The sequence below is a fragment of the Eulemur rufifrons genome, chromosome 1, assembly GCF_041146395.1.
Source record: "Eulemur rufifrons isolate Redbay chromosome 1, OSU_ERuf_1, whole genome shotgun sequence".
NCBI lineage: Eukaryota > Metazoa > Chordata > Mammalia > Primates > Lemuridae > Eulemur > Eulemur rufifrons.
In genome coordinates this window covers 52464836-52489215 of record NC_090983.1, presented here as the reverse complement: position 1 = coordinate 52489215, position 24380 = coordinate 52464836, and the positions used below count along the sequence as shown (strand labels likewise).

Below are 24380 nucleotides of genomic sequence, written 5' to 3'. Positions count from 1 at the left end.
AATAAATTATCTTCAACAACTTTCAAGATAAATGTCGTGAAGTTGGACTGAATTTGGTAAATTTAGTGAGCGTATGTACAGATGGTGCACCTTCCGTGACAGGAAAATATGAAGAGCTTATTGCACAGATTAAAAAAAAAAGTATTAACAGATCCAGATGCTCTCATTTCTTTACATGGTATCTTGCATCAGCAAAAATCTCTGTGCTAAAGTTACTATTTTAAGTGAAACTTTGCCACTAGTTATAAGTATTGTTAACTATATTCGAGCAAATGCAACATGGTATCGACAATTTTGTTACATGTTAAAGTTGAAAGATGAGGTATTCAGTATGGATTTGCCGTATCATTCTGAGGTGCATTGGCTATCGCAAGACAGGTGTTAGCTAAAATTTTATCTCTGCAAGAACAGATAGTTAAATTTTATGAGGAATAGAATCAGCAACATGAGTTATTGAAAGAAGATTTCTATAGGAATGCAGCAGTTCTATGTGATATCATGTCAAATCAAAATGACTTGAATATTTCTTTGCAAGGTAAAACTAAATCTATATATGACATGTGGCCAAAACATTCATGCATTTCAAAAAAAGTTATCTTTTTTCAAAAATACTTCTTCATTTTCCCCAGTTAGCAAAGGTCATTTATAAGCAGAATGATACATGCGAATCAGTTGGAGAATTTTGGATGAACATTTTCCCCAGTTAGCAAAGGTCATGAATGAGCAGGATGATATATATGAATCAGTTGAAGAATATGCAGCTCTTAAGTGGAGAATACAATGAAAAGTTCTCTGTGAGAATCATGACATCACACAAATTAGCATTTCAGCCTCACCTAGTTGATGTCACCAAGGCACCTAAAGAACTACAGATGGAATTGATTGAGCTCTCAGTAGATGACATTTTAAAATCATTGTTTGATGCTAAGAAAGATCCAATTGAAATATGGAAAAATGCAGAATACCAATGCCTTCGGCAACATGCCCCAAAACTGCTTTTTTCCTTTTGAAGAAGTGTTTTGCAAAAAGATAGCTTTTTTCAAAATGCTTGAATTTTTGGCCACATATTATATATAGACTTAGTTTTGCCTTGCAAAGAAATATTCAAGTCATTTTGATTTGACATATCAAACAGAAACGTTGCATTCCTATAGAAATCTTCTTTCAAGAGGTGCTTTTCAACTACTTATTGCTGCGAATCTACATTCTCCTACCTAACCCAAATCAAGAGGCCATTAAGGTCAGAAATGACTGATACCCATCTAGAGAATCAACTGGAAACTGTGGACCTCCATGCTGCAACCAAATATTCAAATGCTTTCCAACAAAAAGCAGACACAACAAGGCTACGTTAACTTTAAAAATCAACCAATAGTTCTCATTTTTTGAAATTAGTTAAGTACGTAGTTGTTAGATTTTTAAAAAATAATGTACATTTTTAAGTATATCTAATTGAAGTTTCTTGAATGCAGCCTGATTTGATTACAGCTAAATTAATGCAGCCTTCCAACATGAAAAGGTTCCCTACACCTGGTATAGTTAGTTGCTTGGCTCACCATATCCATTCCTCCTTTTTTCCTACCAACTATTTTTCCATGGGGAACTCGCCTTTCTCTCATTCTCCTTCCAGTGGCTTGGGTGAGACTGACCCTACCCCTATCCCCATGGGAAAGCCGTGCATCCTGAAAGTCTCAGGCCTGTGAGACAGTGAATCCTGGGAGTCCTGCAGCAGCTCCCAGAAGAGATCCCTGTAATAGGGCAATATAGTAATTTAGCTCTGTTCATATATAAACAACATTGTGAAAATGGTTTTTACTAACTGGTGTACAAAATAATACTTTAAACATGTGCAGAAAATATAATGAATTATTATCAGTTCCACTCATAAAAATACATTCGTCATATACTAAGATACTTGTACTTTTAAAGTTAGCTTCATTACTTAGAAGAATGAGTTTGCATTCAAATATCAGTAGTAAAAAAAAAACTAAAAAACCCAAAAACCAAACAAACCAGTGAATCAATATTTCAAAATATCAATCCCTGAAAGTTATATTATGTAGGTATAATAGTATTCCTAGAAAATGAATGAGCCAAACTGGCTATGCAACAAAAATGACTTACAATCCATAGCTGAGTGACAGAAAATCTCTATACTCACATTATATATAGGTAAACTGACACTGAGAGACAAAAAAACCTCAGACCAATCCACATGATCTTGTGATCCACAATTCCTTGAAGTCACCTCTGCACTAATGTAACATTTGCATACAACCAAGTTTCAACTTCTCTTTGGCTTGGTTGTAAAAGTGTCATTTAAAGGAGTACTATTAACATACATTATAATAAAAATGGAAGTATGCCTATAGTACACCAGGAAAAAAGTTTGACTAAAATGCACAGGAAGTTATTAAACTATTTGGTTAAAACCTCTTTTAAAGCCCTAGTAAAAGAGATTCTGATTTTCTCTATTTCTCTCCTAGTTCACTGATTGCTGCTCCTATTTTTAATATTGCCTTCCTTCTAGTGGTTGGTCTAATTGGATCTTCTTTTGCTAGTTTCTTAAGGTGGAAGCTTAGCTCATTAATTTAAGACTGTCTCTGCCCCCCCTTCTTAAATATAAGCATAGAATGGTATAAATTTCCCTATAAACACTACCTTAGCCACATTTCATGAATTTTGATATATTTTTCCTTTCAATCAGTTCAACATATTTTCTAATGTACCTTGTGGTTTCTTAATTCATGAGTTATTTAGCAGTACATTGTTTAATTTCTAACTATGTGAGAAATTTTCCAGATATGTTACTGATTTCAAATTTAATTCTGCTGTGGTAAGAGGATATGCTCTGTATGATTTCAGTCCTCTCACATTTATTGATAGAGTCACACACCATTTAACAGGGACAATGCGTTTAGGCAAACATTAGAGTGTGCTTATACAAATCTAGATGGTTCAGCCTACTACACACCTAGGCTATGTGATATGGCCTATTGCTCCTGGGCTGTAAACCTGTACACTATGTTACTGTACTGAATGCTCTGTGTAATTGTAACACAGTATTTGTTTACCTAAACATAGAAAAGGCACAGTAAAAATATAGTATATACTATGGGACCACCATCATAAATGTGATCTGTTGTTGACTGAAATGTAGTTATGTAGTGCATGGCTGAATTTGTTTTATGGCCCCAAATATTGTCTATTTTGGGGAATCTTCCACGTTCACTTGAAAAGTACGTGTATTCTGCTATTGTTGAGTGGCGTACTCTATAAACATCAATCAGGTCAAACAGGTTGATGCTATTGTTCAAGTCTTTATCCTTTCTATGTATTCTATCACTGAGAAAAAAGGGTTGAAACCTCCAACTCTAACTGTAAATTTGTCTATTTCACTTTCAATTCAGTTGTTGCTTTATAGATTTTTGAACCTGTTATTAGGTGCATATAAATTTTAAATTGTTATGTCCTCTTGATGAATTTTATCCTCTTTATTCCCAATAAGTAGTCCTTATTTTGAAAACTACTATGTTTAATATAAATACAACTACTCTAATTTTATTTGAATTATTGTCTGCATGGTATATCTTTCTCTCTCTCTCTCTCTCTCCCCTTTATATTTAAGGTGGGTTTCTTGAGGATAGCATATCATTGGATCTTGCTTTTTTATCCAATATGACAATCTCTGCCTTTTAATGAAATGTTTGGGCCATTTACATTTAATGTAGCTATCAATATGGTTAGACTTAAATCTCCCATCTTGTTATGTATTCCATTTGCCGTTTATTCTTTTTTTCTCTTTTCTTGCATAATCTGGATTAAGTGCCTATATTTTATGATTCCATTTTGTCTCCACTATTAGCTTATTAACTGTATCAATTTTATTTTTTAGAGTTTGCTCTAAGGTCTACAATATATATCTTTAAGTCGTCTACCTTCAAATAATATTACCACTTCACATACAGCATAAGAATCTTATAATAGTATACTTCTATTCCCCCTACCCTGAACTCTATAGTTATCATAAAATTTGCTTGTATGGACTTCATAATACATCATTATTTTTGCTTTAAACAGTGAATTATCTTTTAAATACACTAAAATGATGAAAACACATCTTTTACCCGTACATTTACTATTACTGGTGTTCCTTATTCTTTTGTGTAGGTCTAAATTTTCACCTGGTATCATTTATCTTCTACTGAAAAACTTCCTTTAATATTCTTGTAGTACAGGTCTCCTGGTGATGAATTCACTCAGCTTTTGGTCATTTAAAAACCAAATCTTTATTTTGTCTTCATTCTAAAAGATGTATTTGCTGGCTATAGAGTTCTAGGTTGATGTATTTCTTTTTGTTCAGAACTTTGTGTCATTCCACTGTTTTGTATAGTTTCTCAGGAGAATTTTGCCTCCATTTTCCATTCATCTTTATGTAATGTGTAATTCCTACCAGCTGCTTTTAAAAAAAAAAAAAAACTTTGTAAGATATGTAGAAGTAACAGTAAAAAAGGAAAGTAGTTTCTTCTAAGTTGACCTATTTGTCCTACATTGAAATAATATTTAAAGATATTAATAAAGAAAATAGCGTAAACATTTCTTTCTCTTTTTTAAAACAATGTACATTGTATTCCTGGTGTAAGTGTGCACACTTAAGGTCCTATAAAACCATAAAACTATAAACACATTATGAAGCTGAAATGTGAAAATAAAATTTAAGAGAAACAGAACATGTGTTTAATTTCTATTAATAGATCCTAGAGACATCTTCCATACATTATGTGAGGGATGAACCACCTCACCTCTCAGGCTCAAGCAAAGTCCAGGTGTGGTGCTCCTCGACTTATGACAGGGTTACATCCCCATAACCCAGTGTAAGCCAAAAATATCATGGTTGAAAAAGTGTTTTCTACTTATGATACTTTGAATTTGCAATGGATTTATCTGGATGTAACCCAATCCTAAATTGAGGAGTGCACTGAATACATATCACTTTCATACCCTCACAAAGTCAAAAAATTGTAAGCCAAACCATTGTAAGTCGGGAAACCATCTGTACCACTTTAGGATGAAAACTGTTCTTATCCTTAACCTGATTTTCTCTCTCTCTAGCTGCTTTTACAATTTTCTCTTTAACACTAGTTTTCAGCAGTTTGATTATGATGTGCCTTGATGTTGTCTCCTCCATATTTTTTTTTCTGTGTAGTGTTCACTGAAATTTTAAGATTTGTGAGTTTTCATCAAATTTATAAAACTTTTGGTCATTACAGCTGGAAATAACTGTTCTGTCTGCTGATCTCCCTGTACTGTTCCCTCTGTGACTTGAATTACACTTTGTTAGGCTGCTGGATGTTGTTCCATTGGTCACTGATGCTGCGTTCATCTTTTCTTTTCCTCTGTCCTTCATTTTGAATATTTTCTATTGCTGTATCTTTTGGTTTACTAATCTTTTCTTCTGTGATATCTGATATGCTGTTAATACAATGCAGTGTATTTTTCATGTCAGATATATTTTTCATCTCTAGAGGTTCAATTTGTATTTATTTATTTATTTAGGGCACGGTCTTGCTCTGTGCCCCAGCTAGAGTGCAGTGGAGTCATCACAGCAAACTGTAACCTCAAACTCTTGGGCTCAAGAAATCCTCCTGCCTCGGACTCCCAAAGTTATAGGATTATAGGCATGAGCCGCTGTGCCTGGACTCAATTTGGATTCTTTTAAATAGCTTCCATTTCTTTCCTCACTGCAGCATTTAGTCTACTGTTAATTTTGGTCACACTACTAAGATCACACCCTCTTGAGGACTCTTAGCCAATGCTCCATGTGTTATGGGTCTTTCCACTTCTACTGGTGGGCAGAACGACTCCCAGCCCCCAGTGAGTTTCAGCCACTGTTCAGCTCATTGCTTTCTGGTGATCTCCCCATAGTTTCCTCTCATGCATGTGCAGATAAATCCTCTGCAAAAGACTCAAGAGGACCCCTCTGTAGATCTCCAGAGTGCTTTCTGGGTGCAGCTCTGTCCTCTCAGGAACTCTGTCTCACACATTTGGGTTGTTTTGCCTCTCCAAACTCTAATCTCTTTGTCCTCAATTTACGTAGACAACTAGACTCTCCTGGGATTCCCCCTCCATGTGCTGTGGACTGGAAATTGCCTCTAGGCAGTAAGCTAGAGCCATCGTAACTTGTTAAAGAATCATTTTGTTTGTGTTCCTTCTTTCAGTTATCATAGTCCTGTACTACCTATTGATCAATGTCTGACTGTTTTATATACTTTTTTTAGTTTGCTAGTTGTTTTAGATGGGGAAGTAAATCTAGTTCTTCTATCATGGCTGGAAGTAGAATTCAGTTTATATTCTTGGTTCTACTGATTTGATCCTTCATGTAAGCTTGAACCAGGGACCTCTCTAGGCTTCAGTTTCTACACATGTAAAATGACATTCACTTAATCGGTAATTCTCAACATCCTTTATACAGACTGAGCTGTTTCAAAATTCTTCTGTCATCCATGTCCTACAAGCACATCTCATTCAGCAAGGTGTTTGATTAATACTGTTGTATTGTATTCAGTAGATGGCATACTGGGATCTTGCAACTAGTTATTTCATTTGTCATTTCATGTTGTAGAAGGTATTCCCTATTTTTTAGCCACACAGAATAAATTTCTTGTCTTTGGATAACCACCCTCAATCCATGTGAATTGTATGGAGCTGACCCCAATCCTCAGCTCCAGGGGAGAGTACATGACCTGGATCTAAGCCAATCAGCACATTCTGTTCTCCTGACTAGGGGTACTGGTGCAGAGATGGGCATGTAACTGGTGGATGACTGCCAGGACTGGAACCTTTGTCTAGTCAGTCTCTCTTTGCAGCTGACTAGAATCTAGGGAGATAGAGAGCTGGAGACTGAGACAGCCATCTTGTCATGAGAGAAAGCCTAAAAATGAAGACAGAGTTGGGAGACAGGGTTCTGGTGGCATTTTAAGCCCCTGGGCCAAACAGTATCTTTAATTAATGCTGGACTTTTGCTACTATGTGACACAATAAATTCCCTCTTTGCCTCAACCAGTGTGAGCTGGGCTTTCTGACACTTGCAATGAAAAGCCTCCCAACTGTTCCATCAAATGGTAAATACATTCATAGTTTCCAAATGGAGTTTACACTGAAGTAATACAATTGTGGACTAATGAGCTGTAACAGCAACCATCGAAGCAAACTAGCATGCCTCTTGTCTTCATACGAATAAGGGTATGTGTGCCAGGTAGAACCATAAGTAGAGATCAGGGCTGTGCCATGTGTAAAAGGGGGAATTCCAAAGAAAGGTAGTTCTAAAAAAGAAAAAGAGTGAATATGACATTTTAGGCCTGATTTGGGCAAATCCATTCACATGGATAGCCAAAATGTCACTTCTAATACAACAGACTGGACGGTATCACCTAATGTGACAAGAAGCCTCTGACTCCCATGACCTAAAAATAGATAAATTCTTTTTATTTTTTTGAGATGGGGTTTCATTCTGTTGCCAGGCTGGTGTGCAGTGGTGTGATCATAGCTCACTGCAGCTTTGAACCCATGGGCTCAAGCATTCTCCCCACCTCAGCTGCCAGAGTAGCTGTGACTACAGGCACGCGATACCACGCCTGGCTAATTTTTTTGTAGAGATGGGGTCACATTATGTTACCCAGACTGGTGTCAAACTCCTGGCCTCAAGAATTATGTTTATGTCTGCATAATACCTTACAAAACACACCAGTCCTAGTTTTGCTCCCCGAAGAACTTTAAAATGTAGAAAATAAGCAGTTGACAATGTTCTTTAGAAGCACAGCACTGCTGGGCTTATTGGCCTTTCTTTCCCTTTATAGCTCTCCTATTTTGCAACCAGAAGAGTCTTAAGATAATTTAAGAAGAGGAATTTGAAACCTGAAAAAAATATATTGGTATAGTGCTTATCAGAAAAATAATTTATAATGGTTGTTTTCCCAGCTACCAGCAGTTCTTCTGTGGTAAAATATTTAAAAAAGAAAAACCTGATTTTGCATGTGTTTGCATTTATTTTTTAACCTACATTCTATTTCCTTTGGTGTACATGCATGTCTTTTTCTTCTCTCTGCCCTTTGGGCTCTTTGATGAAGGTGATGATATTTCTGTCGTGTACTCTTATGTAACAAATGATGAATGCCGACTAACGATGGTAATAAATTTACTGAGATGTAGGAAACTTGACAATACAGACAATAACTGAGGTCAGGTGTTTCGGAATGTACGTGTTCTTTAGGCACCTGGTTTGACCATCTTATTAAAGTCATGGTAAGCGTCACTCCTAATAACACTCTGGCCTTCTAGAGAATGTTGACATAGTCACAAAAAAGATGAAGTAGGACAGTATGATTTGTCAAACAAGGTTTGAAAAATAGAGATATGAAATATTACATATGTATTTCCCTCATTAACTTACAAAATAAGCAAAATAGACCTAAGACCCACTCCTCAGGTAAATCTGGAAGGGAAGAATGAATATATGAGAGAAGAGACTATAAGCAAGGCTTTTCAAGTAAAAACAAGTCCCAAATGTGGGGAAAACCAATCCTTGAAGGTTAGATTATTGTGTGAACACAAAGTATTCAGAGAACAGAATTCTAGAAGAGGTGATTTTTAAAATATTCATTTTTTTAATTGATGAAAATTATATTTATGGTGTACAACATGTTTTGAAATAGACATTGTGGACTGGTTGAATCGAGCTAATTTAAAGCATTACCTCACGTACTTATCATTTTTTGTGTGGTTAGAACACTTTAAACCTACTTTGAGATTTTAAGAATACAGCATATTGTTAACTACAAGGACTTTTTTTAAATTGTGTGTTCTTCCTATGGGTTTACATCCTTAAGTTGTCATTGTGTTAGAAGTCCCTTGCCAGGCTGGTTCTCTACTTTGCGATAAATTTTCGAGACACTAAAGTCTTGAGATTTTCTAAAATCTCAAGCCAGCAGATGGACACAGAAGCTGGAAATAATCAATACTGCATTAGATGTAGTTGTGTGCCAGAGGGTCTCAAATTAGGATATTGGGAACAAGAATCAGGATCGCTTCTGGTGCAAGAGAGCCGGGCTTCCTTTTAAGCTGTTTAAAAGTGGCAACCCTCCATCTTGTTTTCAAAGGCAGCCCTGAGATTCTGTCTTGTTTCCCCTCAAGTGCTTGCTTTGTTTTCTAATTCCATAAAATAAATAGGACAGCTAGTAAGTTCCCCTAACAGTCTCCTAGTAAGAAAGACAAACATGAAAATCTCTGCCCAATCTTTAAAGCAACAAAAGGAAAAATAAGTGGAACTACATCAAACTAAAAAGCTTCTGCAAAGGAAACAGAATGTAAAGGCCACCTATAGAATGGGAGAAAGTATCTGCAAACCGTACATGTGATAAGGGGTTAATATCCACAGCGTATGAAGAACTCCTACAACTCCATAGCAAAAACCCCAAATACCCTTATTAAAAAATGGGCAAAGGACTTCAATAAACATTTCTCCAAAAAAGATATACAAATGGCCAACCAGTATATGAAACAAATGCTCAACACCACTAATCATCAGGGTAATGCAAATAAAAACATAACAGTGTATCATCTCATACCTGTTAGAATGGCTATTATCAAAAAGAGATGTGGCAAAACTGGAACCCTAGTGAACTATTTGGGGGAATGTAAAATGATACAGCTGCTACGGAAAACAGCATTGAAGTTCCTCAAAAAATTAAAAATAAAACTACCATATCATCTAGCAATCCCACTTCTGGGTGTATATCCAAAAGAACTGAAATCAGATCTTGAAGAAGTATCTGGACTCATATGTTTATTGCAGCATTATTCATAATAGCCAAGATATGCAAACAACCTAAATGTTCACTGATGAATGAAGTATGGTATATACCTACAGTAGAACAGCCTTAAAAAGAAAAAAATTCTGCCATATTTGAAAACATGGATGAATCTGGAGGCCATGATGTCAAGTGAAATAAGCCAGGCACACAAGGACAAACATTGCCTGATTCCATTTATAAAAGTTATCTTAAAATAGTCAAACTAGTAGAAACAGAGAGTAGCTGTCGGGCCCTCCCAGGGAGAAATGGGGAGTAGCTGTTCAACTTGGGTAAAGTTTCAGTTATACAAAATGAATACGTTCTAGAGATAAGCTGTGCCATGTGGTATCTTTAGTTAACAATACCGTGTTGTGCACTTAAAAATTTAAGAGGGTAGATCTTATGTTTAGTGTTCTTATTACAAAAAAACTCTCCCTAAATCTTAAACTACTCTAATATTTCAAATTATGCTTTGCATACTCACTTCTGGCTGTCAAGCTGTTTTAGGTAGAGATGTCATTTTAGATAACCACTTTAACATATTTATATATGCAATATAGAATCATGAGGAATATGGCATTATTATACATGACACACATTAAAAGTATTTTAATTGCCACTGTTCATGCATAAAACCATTCTTATATTCTCCTCATCCATCCTATTCACATTTGGTTTCTTTTCCGTTACTGTATGTCCAGAGTCAAGCATCACATATTATAATACATATAATTATATCCCCTCCAAGTCTAACAGTGGTATGTACATAATAGTTGCTCAGTAAATACTTGAGGGATGAGTAAAGAGGAAATGAAGTATCCATAAGCTAGTAAAATCCTAAATGGTCTTGTATTAATTAATTAATTTTGTAGAGACAGGGTCTCTCTCAGGCTGGTCTTGAACTCCTGAGCTCAAGCAATCTTCCCACCTAGGCCTCCCAGAGTGTTAGGATTACAGGCGTGAGCCACCGCGCCTGGCCTAGTATTGTTTTAGAGAAATAATGTGGTCAAGATGTTTCAACACTGTTAATGGGACAGTTTTTCTTTGAACAGATTTAGTTAGTATGTTCACCAGTAACTTATCATATATATATTAAAAGAACCAATCTTTTCAGGGCCCACATGAACACAGTAGGAACTTCTACTAAAGACCAAGAGGCTGTGGAAAGGAGGCTGTTTCCAGGACATGTCTCACTCACTCAAAACATTTTTAAAATGAAATACTAGAAAACTTGAAGAAATTGAAAACATACAGTTATATAGTTTTACAAATGGCAATTTGTGTCAGAGAGGCAGTATAACAGAAGTAAAATTTGGGAACTTAGGGAATAAAGACAGATTATGAAACATCTTGAGAATAATGGGTTATGATCTGTGAGAATAATATACCATGGGTTTCTCTTGAATTAAGTATAGCAATTTAAATTCTCTAGCCCCATAAAATGGCTGTGAAGAAGTATATGCAACTATTTGCATAAAGTCAAGAATCTTGTGAAATGTTTCTTTTAGGATTATTAATGGCAGGCAGTAACCTTTCCACTAACCTTAATGATCCAGATTTGCATTTGAGTGTAACAAGTTCCCCACCCAGCATTACAAACCGTAAGAAGGGTGGGCAGGGTGAGGCTGAGAGGGCCACCATGCTGAGGGCAGTGCAGAACCCAATGTAAGTGCCCAGTGAGTCTCTGTGGTCCTCCTTGCCAACAGCCAGGGCAGAAGTACGTAGCAGAGTGCTGTTTGTCATTTTGGCTTCCACAGCATCTGGTAAGTACTATTCCAGATAGCAACAGAAATAGTATGTTTACAGGGACCTTACAAATGATCTTGTCCAATCTCCTAGTTTCTCTTCATTAGCTTTCTCCATGTCTGACTGTCCCAGGCAGAGAGAATCCAAGCTATGCACTGATCTTTGCTATTTTTGCCTTCCCTTGCCAGTGGCCCATATTCAGAATTGGAAGAAGAGTGTGTGTGTACATGAATATAAGAAAAATATATATGATGCCATTTAATCTCTTGGAGAAAAATACTATTCCTTTAAAATGTTTATGTTGGACACTCCATGTTCATATCCATAGGAGAAACAATGCGGCATTCCAGGTTGTCATGTCTATTTTGTCATGCTGCATTTACCTTCGTTTATATTACTATTAATTCAAAATAATATTCAAATTCCTAAGCATTTAAAATGTGCACACAGATTCTCTAGTCAAATATCTTGGGCTTTGTTTCATTTTTAATACTCAGATAAATCTGATGAAAAGAAAATATTCTTACAATATAATACAGATCTTAAGGTCCTCAGAAGAAATTTTTTGTGTTACAATTTCCTGCTGTCATGAGAAGTGGTTTCAAACTAACAACAAAAGTCATACTGTGTACGCATTTATTTGGTCATTCAACAAATGCTTCTTGAGCATCAGCTAGTCACAGGCATTAGATGTGGGCAAGGAAAAGGAAGAAGGGAGGGAAGTCGGTGTTGTTGGTGGGGATAACACAAAAGACGGGGTAGGCACTGTCTTTGAATATGACATTTCACTGCTGTAAATATAACCCGTTTTAAAAATTTGTCTACATGGACTTTAATAATAAAATTTTAATAACAAAATTATGATAATCTAATGCTTCTCAGTATAGTATAATTCAATCAGAGAATTTTAGATCATATAGTTCCATTAAAACTATCTTTATTTATTGGTTCATTTTGTATTTATTCTCAAGTGTGAATCAAATAAAAGACCAGAGGAGGCCTGGATTTGCCACTGTCCTTGGAAGGAAAGGAAAGGCCACTTTCAGCGGGAGTGCCAGCCACTGCTACCCTTCAGTTCATCAAACAGCAGAAGGTCCAGTGTGTGGGCCAGGACTACCAGGCTCACTATTATCTCTTTTTCTTCATAGGTCCTGAATCAATAATTAAACAATATAAGGTTCATGTAATAGTGTTAATTACAGTATTGATTCACATTTCAGGATTCATTGCTTGCATATTATCTTAGCAACATTAAATCTATTAATATATGAAGAATGCAAGTATCTGAAACTAAAATCAACCACTCACCACTTCAAGACCATCTTAAAAAAGAACTCATTTTAAAGTTATCTACTCACTCTAATTCTTAATGTTTTAATTACTTAATTTGCCTAAGTAGCCTCTTATTATTATGTGATATCTAATTTTGATATTGTTTTATAGAGTTATCTGAATTAAGCAGCAAAGCAAACAAAACATTTAGTAGTTTAATTTGGAAGGAGTAAAAGAAATATGGAGGATTTCGCTGTATTCTATAGTGCATGAAAAATGCAATTGCTCTTATGTAACATCTAACTCTGCCTGGGAGCTAAGAAAGAAGCAAGAGCTTTCTTCAGCCTCCACAATCATGCTAAGGTTCTCAATTACATCATGACCTGTGCAACTGGGCTAGAAAACACAGGACTGAGATGAACACTTAAGTATAAATTTCTTGGTATGGACTCAGAAGAAATACCCACTTAGGGGTAAACTGTAATAACAAAAATAATGGCTGCCATGTCCCTATATGTACCAGGAAGTCAAATTCAATTTTTCTGATGTAGAAACAGGTTTAGAGAGATTAAGCAAGCTCCTGAGGGCAAAAGCTGGGTGTTACTTATCATTCCATCCAGAGAGACTCAGAATGTAGGATGCAATTGCTGCTGGTGGGGTGCCTGTGTTTTAGTTTTAATGTTAGAAGTTTCTCTTAAAATAAGAAGTAGATCTAGGGAACAGGTAAAATTATTTTCACTCTAATTTATGTTGATAACTTATAGGGTAATTATTTTTAAAGGATGTACTGCCTTAAATAACCTCCCTAAGAGATCTAACTGTCCTTCTTGTGACAGATTCTGTATCAAATCCTTATAAGTAACAGGAAAAAAAAAAAAGAGACCATGTTACATAACACAGCAAAATGGAAGCCTTCCTACTACCAAAAAAAAAAAAAAAAACCCTAAGAAAACCCAAAATAAAAAACTCACTCCAAAAACAAACACCTGTCTATAGTCAGGTCCACTTGATTTGTTTTGCTTTCACCTTGGTGAGTGCTTTCACCAAAGGTATGGTGCACTTTTGGCTTCATCCTCTGAAATAAGATTTGACAGCTGTTCAGCACACACAGCGGTATTACATAACAAAGCAGTTCAAGAAACAAAAAAGAAAACCATATTGAAATGAGGCCTTGGTGAGTGGGCTCGTGCTTAGACAGAATACACTTTTACCACCACTGAAAATAGTCAATGGCGACGACACATGAGTGATTATCAACATGGAAATGCTCGGCATTTTCCCCACAACAAATCTCTGAATTGTACATACTGTACATACATACATGTGTATGTCACAAGCAGTGATCTAAGTGAGTGTCTGTGTGGGAGAGAATTGCTCTTGCCACAGAGTCTGAATCCTTTTTGGGATGTTCTCAGAAGTCAAGTATGACTTCCCCTTCTTCTTTCAATAATGATACCCCACTGGAAATTTTTTTAAATAACAAAGTAATTTCAATACTTGGGAAGGGTCAATCCTGAGACTTCTGACCTTATTAGCAACTCTAAAAAATATGTAATGCATCTCCCTAACATGAGCTCCTTTTTTGAGCATAAATACCTTTTTTCAAGAGCAAGTCCAAGCTGGTTTTGATTTTTTGGCTCCAGAGAAGGAAGAAGCCTTGTACTTTTTATGGGCTTTTAAAAAAAACAAGTATCTTTAAGAATCACAATTGATCCCACAGTCAGCACTTTCTGGTTATACAGAATTTGTTCATTAAAGTCATGTGTTAAATTAAAATTGAGAAATAACTGGAAAATACAAACAAAAAAGAGAATATGCTTGTTTATGCAAATCCTTGAACAGCCCTACTATTTGCTCTTAATCAGTATTGATATAAAGCAAGCACAATGAACTTAGCACTAAAATGGCATTCTTCATAGGTCGATCTGTTTCTGCTGAAAAAATCAGAGGGTACATCTCTGGAGATATTACTTTAAAATCTCAGCCATTTCTAAATAGTATGCATATAATTTCTTGCTTAGGAATCTAATGGCTATTTTTGTGATTTAACTTTAAATATGCACAAAGATTTATTTGGGATCATTTTCCTGATAAAAATTCTGTAAGGCCAGTTGTCTATCATGCAAGAAGAAACCGAGGCCTAGTAACCTGCATGTATTGTTGAGGTGCATAAATGGAAGATGTGGTTAAAACTGGATGCACATATGATTTCTGTTTTCTACTGAATTGCCTTAATTTAATTTTAAATCAAAGATATTGGTTAAAAGGTAAGGTCCTTAATATGTTTAAAGAGAAAGAAGAAAATGCTAGTTTATCTTGAAATGTTAGCAATCTTTATAAAGCCTAGAAGCATATTTTTACTAAGTAATTTCTCCTTTAACCCAAAATGATCTAAAGATCATAAAAATCTATTCCTCGCTATGGAAAATGCACAGTATACTGGGAGCTTGGTAGTTAGCATTTGAGTAAAAATAAATACTGTTGTCAAAAATCAGGATGAATTGCAGATTTGGGATGACATTACCTAGTCCAGAGCCTGGTGCCTTCTATGTGCTGAATAAACATTGAGTAAATTAACAAATAAATGGAAGATCAGGGTTTTGCAGCTTTATTACCTTTTGAAACCAAATTATTCCTTTTCTAACTTAAAACCTAATGATGTTTTGTCTAAACTAAAAATATCCATGTTTCAGAAACTGTATCATAAAGTTGCCTAACTATTGGGAAGTTATAGAAATACCAGGGCATCTGCCTATTAAATGTAACTGGTTCTCCTTATGATCGACCTCACATTGTTTGTTCTCTGAATTAGATTGCAAAGGACAGAACACTTCAAGGCCTTATATCATGCTGTAAATACAGGCAAGATCTACATACAGCTTGAATCAACATATGTATCATCTTGATGAAAGAAGATTCAAGTACAGTTGATAAACCATGTTAACACAATAATTAAAAACTACATACATACACACACATACACACACAAGGTGAAAGCAAATACTCAGAAAGTGAAGAGAAGCTGCTCGTGTCAGCAGCATCGACAGTCCCATGGTAGCCATCCTCCTCTCACTGTGGTCAATTCATTAACAGAGGAGAAAAGACAGAAACTATGGGAAATGCAGACCATCTGCTCAATCCAGATGCAACAGCACATGCCTCTTATGTCCAAAGCTTTTTACCAGAAACGAACAGGGATAAGATCTAATCCTCTCATAAAATATCCAACAAAGGTATTTAGACATTTTTGCATCACAAATAAAAATAATGCCAAAATCATTATTAAATGAGACCTTTTAAATATATTAAGTCAAGACTTTTACCAGTGAGTACATATTGATTAAACAATATTACAACAGCATTAGAGAAAACTGGGTTGGACTTATATTAGCTTTATTCAGCTATTCCTTAAATAAAATCAGGCTTTTAAAACATCTCAATAAACATATTAAATAGCAAGAACATTTTAGTCAAGTCATCCTAGTTTTAAAAAGTCATCAGAAGATACTCCTTTTATATTGTATACTTCAAGAAATTTGCATTTCTTATAAGAAAAGGCTAAAAACAAATATTCTTACCTTGAAATTGTGAACCTTTTCATATTTTGGAATTTGCTCGTTTTCTTTCAGAGTTGCTCTTCTAACAAGCGATGTCAACTGCGAATAAGCAAAGAGTTTCAGAGGTTGCCAGATTGTCACAGACGACTTTGGAGAACCCAGTTTCATTCCCAAGGCTGCTATCAATAAATCTTGCTGACGGCCCTCTTGTTTTGATTTGTGAACCGCAGCTCTATTAGTTTTCCTCCCCGACCAAGACTCTTTGGATGGCATTTTGGAATTCACAGGAAAAAAGAAAACCTATACTGATCTATGTCTGTCGATGAAGTCTATTCAGCTAACACACGAGCATTCTGCCAGGCAGCACAGAACCCTAACCTACAGAGAGCTGCAGAGAAACACCACGGAGAGGTGGAGGAGGAGGATGAAGCACTTCATAAACAGAGGTCGGCTAACCAGGCAAATTCTTCTTTCTTCCTTTTTTTCTTAAAGGGATCTATATTTAAGCTTCCAAAAACTTGAGTCTGAACAGAAATAAAAAGAGTCGATGCTAACATACAAAACACTCAGCATCTCTCTCTATCCCTCTTTAAAAGCCATACAATTTTGAGAAATGATACATTTCTAAAAGCTTTCTTCTCTTTTCAATATATTAATGTCCATTCTGAATGAAAGATGCCTACATACTGCCTGCAATCAGTTTCTAGCAACAGCAACCCTGTGAAGCCCCTAGCAGGGAGGGTGGGGGAGGGGAGGGACTTGACAGGGAAGGCTGGATCAGACTGGCCACCGTAAGAAAGGAGATAACCAATGAAAACCAAGCAACAGTATTTAAGTACTGTATTCCTCAACTCACTCTGTCTCTCTGTTTCTCCCTCCTCTCATGTAAGATTTTCTTGCTGGCTCAAGGCAAAAGAAAAAAAAAAAAACAGTGGGAAGATAATGAGCAATGAATGAGTCATGTATTATTACAAAATGGAATTTTTTTTAACCTATTAAAAGCAGAGGAAAATTAACACACAGCACTAGGTTTTAAAAAGAATGAACCACTGCTGCCAGGTAAATTATGAAAGGCTGATCTGTATCCTTTGCACATCAGGGACCGAGGTTAGTTAACCGAAACCCAACTTTATTAAAGATGAGCAAAAACTGATAAGTATTTTGATGAAAAGGAGTTTAACCAGTATCACACTATTTTCATGCAGAACAAGGAGCATGCATGTAACACTGCCAACACCCTGGAGTGGGCAGTTTTGTCCAGGTCCTATGAATAGTTTTGTTGTGGGTCACAAATAAATGAAACCATTATTTTAATTCTCTAGTCTTGACAGTTTTTATTCAGAGAGCTTAAGGTCAGTGATAGTGGGAACCAGTTGGGAATAATTTCCCATTTACACAGGTCCCATATATAATATTAGTATAACTGTGCTCCAGGACCCTTGGATGCGTATGTGCTCTATTTAGGGCAATACCTACATTTTTCAGTAAGGTGCTATAAAAGGCTTAAGTTTCCCACTCTGGTTCCCTAATCATCTCCCTTCTGTTTCTTCATGCTATGGTATTTAAATTTAATCCATTATGACTCTAATGTTACACTGTATTTAAAGAATCTAAAATCCTATATTTAGATGGTTTCAGTACATTTGCTGGTGTAAACAATTTATTTCAGATTTCATAATCTATAGGGAGTATTTGCCCAGTAAATAGTCTAGCTTAATTAGGGCACAAAGTGGTCCTTGCCTTATGCTAGATATCAGAAATAATGAGTGATTGATTTTCTAAATAATCCCAACTTATTTCAGTCTATGGTCCCTTACATTTTTTAAAAAACATTTTAATAAAAAGAACAAGTTAATAGTTAGATCTACAGAAGTTTCAACTTCACAAATTTATACCCTTAGATAATTAATATGAGACATAAAATGCTCCCATTCCAAGAGAAAACGCAATGGAAAAAAGCTTCCTTGCCTAACCTAAATCACTTTTTGGTTTAAACCTATTTTGTCATGTGATGACTAAAAAATATAAAGGCCAATCAACTCTTCAGACATGTACAGCCTAAAATGGAGTTTATCCAATTCTCAGTAGGCATTAGAAAAAAACAGAGACTCCAAAGGCAAGTTCAACAGTAAACTTTTTTCTCAACAATGTTTAACATCAAGTTACTAAATTAAACAATCACATGTGTAACCCAAGTAGCATTTTTTTTTCCTATTTTTGATCAAGGTCTTGCATTATATATAAATCAACCCACTCCTTCAGCTGTAGTAACTAAAATTCAACCAAGCACAGAAATATTCATCGTAGTTATCCAGAAAATTCATGGCCAGGTAAAAGTGAACATTCTGCCACTGAGAGGTAAAGTCTACCGTAGAGTCTGCACAGTTGCACCCTCTCTCCTAAATAATTGTTCTACTCAAGAAACACTGGAGTAATTGCAATTTGGAAAGCTACCTAGCGCAGTAAGGAGACAGAAAACAACTTAGTATGAAAAGGATCTTAACTACTCTCAAATGGCTAAGGATTTGGTCACTATTATGCCTTCAACCTGGTCGGAACTGCAATTCTGCATTAATTTTGGTGAAGAGCTTGCAAGTCACAAAAACTGCTAACTCTACAATTCAGAACCAATGTCAATGTTCTAATGTTCCAGGCAAATGTATATCACTCATGCTTACATTTATCAGGCCATATCCATCTAGTTAGTTCTTGAATCTATTAATAATGACTATAATTTATTAGTTATTGAGTACTTATGTTCCATGGAAGCAGCTAAGCACTTTACACACAGAATCCCATAAAATCCACAGATAAACCCTCTGAGGCATATATTATCCTAATTTTAAGGTTGAGAGAACCAAGGCCCACAGAAGCTAACTTCCCAAAATTGCACAGCTAGGAGGTGGTGGGGCTGGGCTCTCCAACACTATGCTATATCCATCCAGGTGAGAAAATGAGAAGAAACTATGGAATCTGAGAGTGGTTGTTATGATTCTATAAAAGATGGTTTCTCTAGTTATTATTTCAATTTTGAAGAGAAGCAATAGACTGTACGAGTAACAATGGATGGTAAGAAAAAGTAATATAGTAACCAAGATCTTAGGGTCTCAAGTATAACATGCAGTACATGTAGTAGGAAATGCTGACCCTAAGGCTCAATTCAAACACCCCCTCCTGCATGAAGCCCTTGATGATCTGTACCAATTAAATGTGATCTTGCCCACCTATGAACCTCAGAGGTTTTTACTGATTCATTAATTATGAGACATATCACATTCTACCTTGTATCAGTTACCTGTGTAGCTGTTTATATGGAATTAGGTTTTATACATCTTTGTACAAACCTTGAATCTAGCATACTAGCTTACGCAAATAAAGGTTCAATACGTATTTTGTTAAAAATTGAAACCAAATGAAGGTGGCTATTTTTATTGAGGGGCAGTGTGGTATAATAAATGAAATTTGAAATCCAAGAAACTGAATGCTGACCTTGGGAGCTTTGCCTGGTGTCTTGATTATGTTATCTACATAATATGGAAAATAATATCTATTTTATAGATTACTGGGAAGTTTAAAGATGAAGACACACGAAAGATGAAAAGACTACAGGCAGTAAATGCTCCATAAATGACAAGATTACAAGGGTGCTGTTCCAAATATTAGCTGTAGGGTATGCTGTGTAAGTATAAGACATAGGTCCCTGCTCTCAAGGAGTCTGTAATCTGCTTTTAGTCAATACCACACAACCACGCCTGGAAACTCTTGCCTTTCCTTTGTTACTATGGCCTCTACCCAATTTCCTACAATCTGGCTCTAATCCTAATTTTTAAAAGGCATATAATGATATGTATGTTAGCTGAGGAAGCAGGGTTAGGAGGGAAGTGGAAAGTGGCAAGGAAAGGAGACTTTTGGTATTTGTTAAGGAGCCAGGAACACTGCTTGATGCTTCACGTGGGTGTCCTGTGTGTCGTTCATAACCATCCTGGGAGGTTATATTGCATGATGGTCACACTTTACAGATGAAGAAACTGGGGTTCACAGAGTGACTTGCTCAAGGTCACACAGTCAGGAAGTGAAAAGTCTGAAACCGTAATCTCCATCTTTTGTCTCCAAAGCCTGACAGCTCTTTCTGCTACTTTATGAGAGTAGCAGATAAACACAAGGTGCTAGGGACAAAGTGCCGCTCATAGTCTGGCTCTATAAAACAGACAAAAATGGCTTAATGGGGTAGGGCTCTAAACTGGCGGGGCACATATCCTGCAAGGTCGATGGAAACACCAGCAGTATCCAACTTTTTATTTTGACTGGCAATCTAGGGCTTATCTTTAGACCTGACCCTGCCCATCCCTGACACTGATGTCACTTCTGTAGTAGGTTCATCTGAAGGAGGGTGACTGGCCTGGAAACAGGGAAGGGCAATGGGCAGATTCCCCAATCCGCTCTGTGCCTACCTTTATCCATGCCATCTGCAATACAGAGGACTAGGTGGGGCAGGGAGCTGTGAGGAGTAAGGAACAGAAGGTGAAATAGGTGCCCTTGAAAAGGAACACATTCACTACTTTTCAAATAAAGAAATTTCTACTGATGCCACTACCCTGTTGTTTGCCCAGTAGTAATACTGGATTGGTGCTAAGCCAGCCTCTCATTTTCACCAAGTGCAGTAAAACAGGAAACTTGGGCTCTGGGGCCTGACAGAACTGCTACCCTTAACCCTTTCATTTATTAGCTGCGCCATGTCCTTAGTCAAGTTACTATTTCAGTCTTCACGTGTAAAATGGATTAAAAACATTGCATAGAATTATGAATTAAATGAGATGATATGCAGCAAGCATTTTGCATTTCTGGCACAGAAAGTAATAAATGGAAGTTTCTCCTCCTTTCCTTGTATCCAAGGGCCTATATTTCCAAGATCAGAGATAGTATAATGTGTAACTATTATATGGATTAAAGGCCCAAGACCATTGTCCTATGCAATGTGAGCTTCAGATCAAATTATAACCCATCATTTAGACACATCGTAAGCATCACTGTTCTGCAATCTTTACCCTGTTCCTGGCAATGTTATAGTTAAGAGAACCTCTATGCTCAACTCTGAGTAATCCCATCAAATCCTGCTTACAGAAAAGGGTCTTATCAATTTATTCACACAAAGGTACAAATGACTGATTATATGTCCTTTTCTATAAGGATCTGGTTTTTAATATGGGACCAAGACTTAAGCCAAAGGAATAAATCTCCAACTACTGAATGTCAGGACTTATTTATAGAAAGAGGGTTCTCTAGGAAACTGGAAGGACCTCATGTAACACAAACAGCCACCTCTTCTATAACATTATGGGGATATCACAGACTCATACCATAATGTTCTAGTTAACTAAATCAACATTCCGTCCAAAAAAGCACCACAGAGGAATGTTCTAGCTGGCACGGCCTTGAGGCTTGGGGAGGTGCTAAATAATTGGATTAACTCTTGGGTAATTAGGGTTTCTGGTTTAGGTTAGTGAAATCCTGCAATTTCTATAAAATGTTAAAATTGAGGTATAAACAACACAGGTTTCCTGAAATATCCAATATCAAGTTATGAATTCAGGCAAATCTTACTCTAGATACACAGATTATTCCTACCTTCATCCCGATTTATAATTTGTAACCTAATTATTCTCCATTAGAGCCAAGAGTACAATATATGTCAGTTTCCATTAATTGACAACTGGATGGCATTGTACTACTAAATGCTTTACATGTATACTGTAGTTGAGTTGTCCAAACAACAAGTAAGGTAGTTATTATAATTCTCATTTTATAGATGAAGAAACAGAAGCTCAGAGAAATTAAGTATCTTGCCTAAATGGTCACCTAACTAGTACATGGTGAAAATAGGACTTGAACCTACATCTACGCAACTTCAAATTCTGTATCTTTCCTTTAGACTATCCTGCCTCTCATGTCTGTTGCTAACATGCAATTGTGAAAGCTTAATATCTGAATAAATTTCTAGATCATTTATATTCTTACTCTCAGATCACTAGGCCTTTTAGTACTGCCATACTTGAATTTATAGTTATCTACCAGATTCAACACTCAAGCAAAATTTTCAAATGCATTTAGTCAAACATTAGAGACTTTTGTATCAAAACTCTATAAATTCCTTAAGTTATACCGGGATAAATAAATTTTTATGTTGCACAGAAAACTCTTAACATTCTGCCAGGACTCTAAATTTTTTTTGCTACTGACAACAATCACATTATAATGCCTAATTCAGTCTTCACTATATAGCTTTTCTAGTATTAACATAATATCTATCTAAACAGATAACAATAAGGCACATCAGTGCATTCACTTCAGTGTATAATAAATTCAAATGACACTATACTAACATTGCCACTACCAAATGTTGTATACTCTAATGTGCTCCCTGACAGACTCATATGCAATAATATTTAAACATAAGACATTTGAAAACACAATGCAAACAAAAAAATATAGCCCTAGTATGCCTTTTTCTTTTGAGAAACAACAGAAATATGAGGAAATGCCCTGGGTGCCAGTTGTGAGGAAGCTTTTTCATTCTACATGAAGAACACCATGCCCAAGGAGGAGAGGGTGGAGTCTGGTTCTTACTGACATCAGCCAAGTTACTCAACTTTTCTAAATCCTAGCTGGACTAAATCAACTCTATGGTCTTCTCAATATTTTTAATAGAAATTCAAAAGGAAGAAGGGATGTGCTGTGAGATGTGGGAAAGGCCTGCTGGCTATATTCAGGTACCTTCACAAAGTATCTCTGGCAAATTGGCAATTTTTTGTCTGGTATCCAATCTTGTAGGCTCAGAAACTTACTTGGTCAGCACAAGGAGATTATTTCTCAAGGGGAGACTAACATTTTAATACCAAGCTCACAAAACTGATAGGTAAATCAGAATGGCAGCTGTCTAGTTTCTAATAAGATACGAGATATAATTATCATAAAGTAGTGACCAACATGCTCTTTTTGGTAGCACATCTACATTGGAAACAACAAAAAATTTAGCAAGTTGGTGAGAATGGAATCAGAGCACAGAATGGATGAACTGAGTATTTAATGAACAGAGTGAAGACATCTGTTGAATCCTCTACAATTAGGATCACCTTGCCAATGTCCTAGAATACTCAGTGTCCATTTCACGGGAGCTGCCTCCCTTTATGTCAGTACTTGGATGGACATCAGCAACTTCTACCTCTTTGAGCCTCCTTTTTAGGTATTTCTTTATGATTTTGCATATCTCTGCTCAGATATCCTAGGTGGTGATCTTAAAGTTAATTCATAAAGCAGTCTTATGTTTTCATTTACAAGTTCTTAGAGGGTGGTAGATTGTAGCCCTGATGTATTGATAACAATTTATATAATAATTGCTTTGGGAAGAAAAATAAAATAAATGAAAGATGTCCTGATCCTGAATTATGTAACCATATGTTAATATAAACAAAATTACATAACAAGAGTAAAATGTTCTAATCTAACACTCTGCAATAGGTGGCCACTGGCAGTGATGGTTGTATGGTGATGAACATAACATTCTTCCTTGGCTCTTGCTAATGAAAAGCTGAAATTGGCCTCCATGAGAATTTCATCTTAATCTCCCTGTCCCTACCCCCTGCTATGAACCTAAGGGGCTACATGGGGAAATGTGTCATTTTAATTTTTGATACCTATTACCTGTAAGACTTAAAGAAACACTATTATTGTTCTGCAATTAATAGAGAAGGTAAAATTACAGAAGCTCAAACACTTTATTAATAATTAGGAACTACAAATCCAGTGCAAAACTCTTGAATCAAACGTTTTCACTTTTTCAAAAAGCTTTTAGATGTAATATCCTTATAGAAAATACAACTAAAAACCAGATTAAAAAAATAAAAATAAAAAAGCAGATTCAGGTTGATATTATTAGGAATGTTTACAGATTTTAAACTGT

General features: G+C 36.0%; 1 protein-coding gene across 3 annotated transcripts in view; it reads right to left on the bottom strand.

Annotated features, from left to right (window-relative positions):
- The window catches only part of CHN1 (chimerin 1), a 181525-nt gene that overhangs the window by 32637 nt on the left and 124508 nt on the right, over positions 1-24380 (bottom strand). For 2 of the 3 annotated variants that reach the window (XM_069470656.1, XM_069470649.1), the window contains one exon: positions 16445-16522. The exons of the other annotated variant lie outside the window; for it this stretch is intronic. In XM_069470656.1, the coding sequence (XP_069326757.1) occupies positions 16445-16522 (78 nt within the window). The remainder of the gene's footprint in view (positions 1-16444; positions 16523-24380) is intronic. 3 annotated transcript variants of the gene reach the window in all.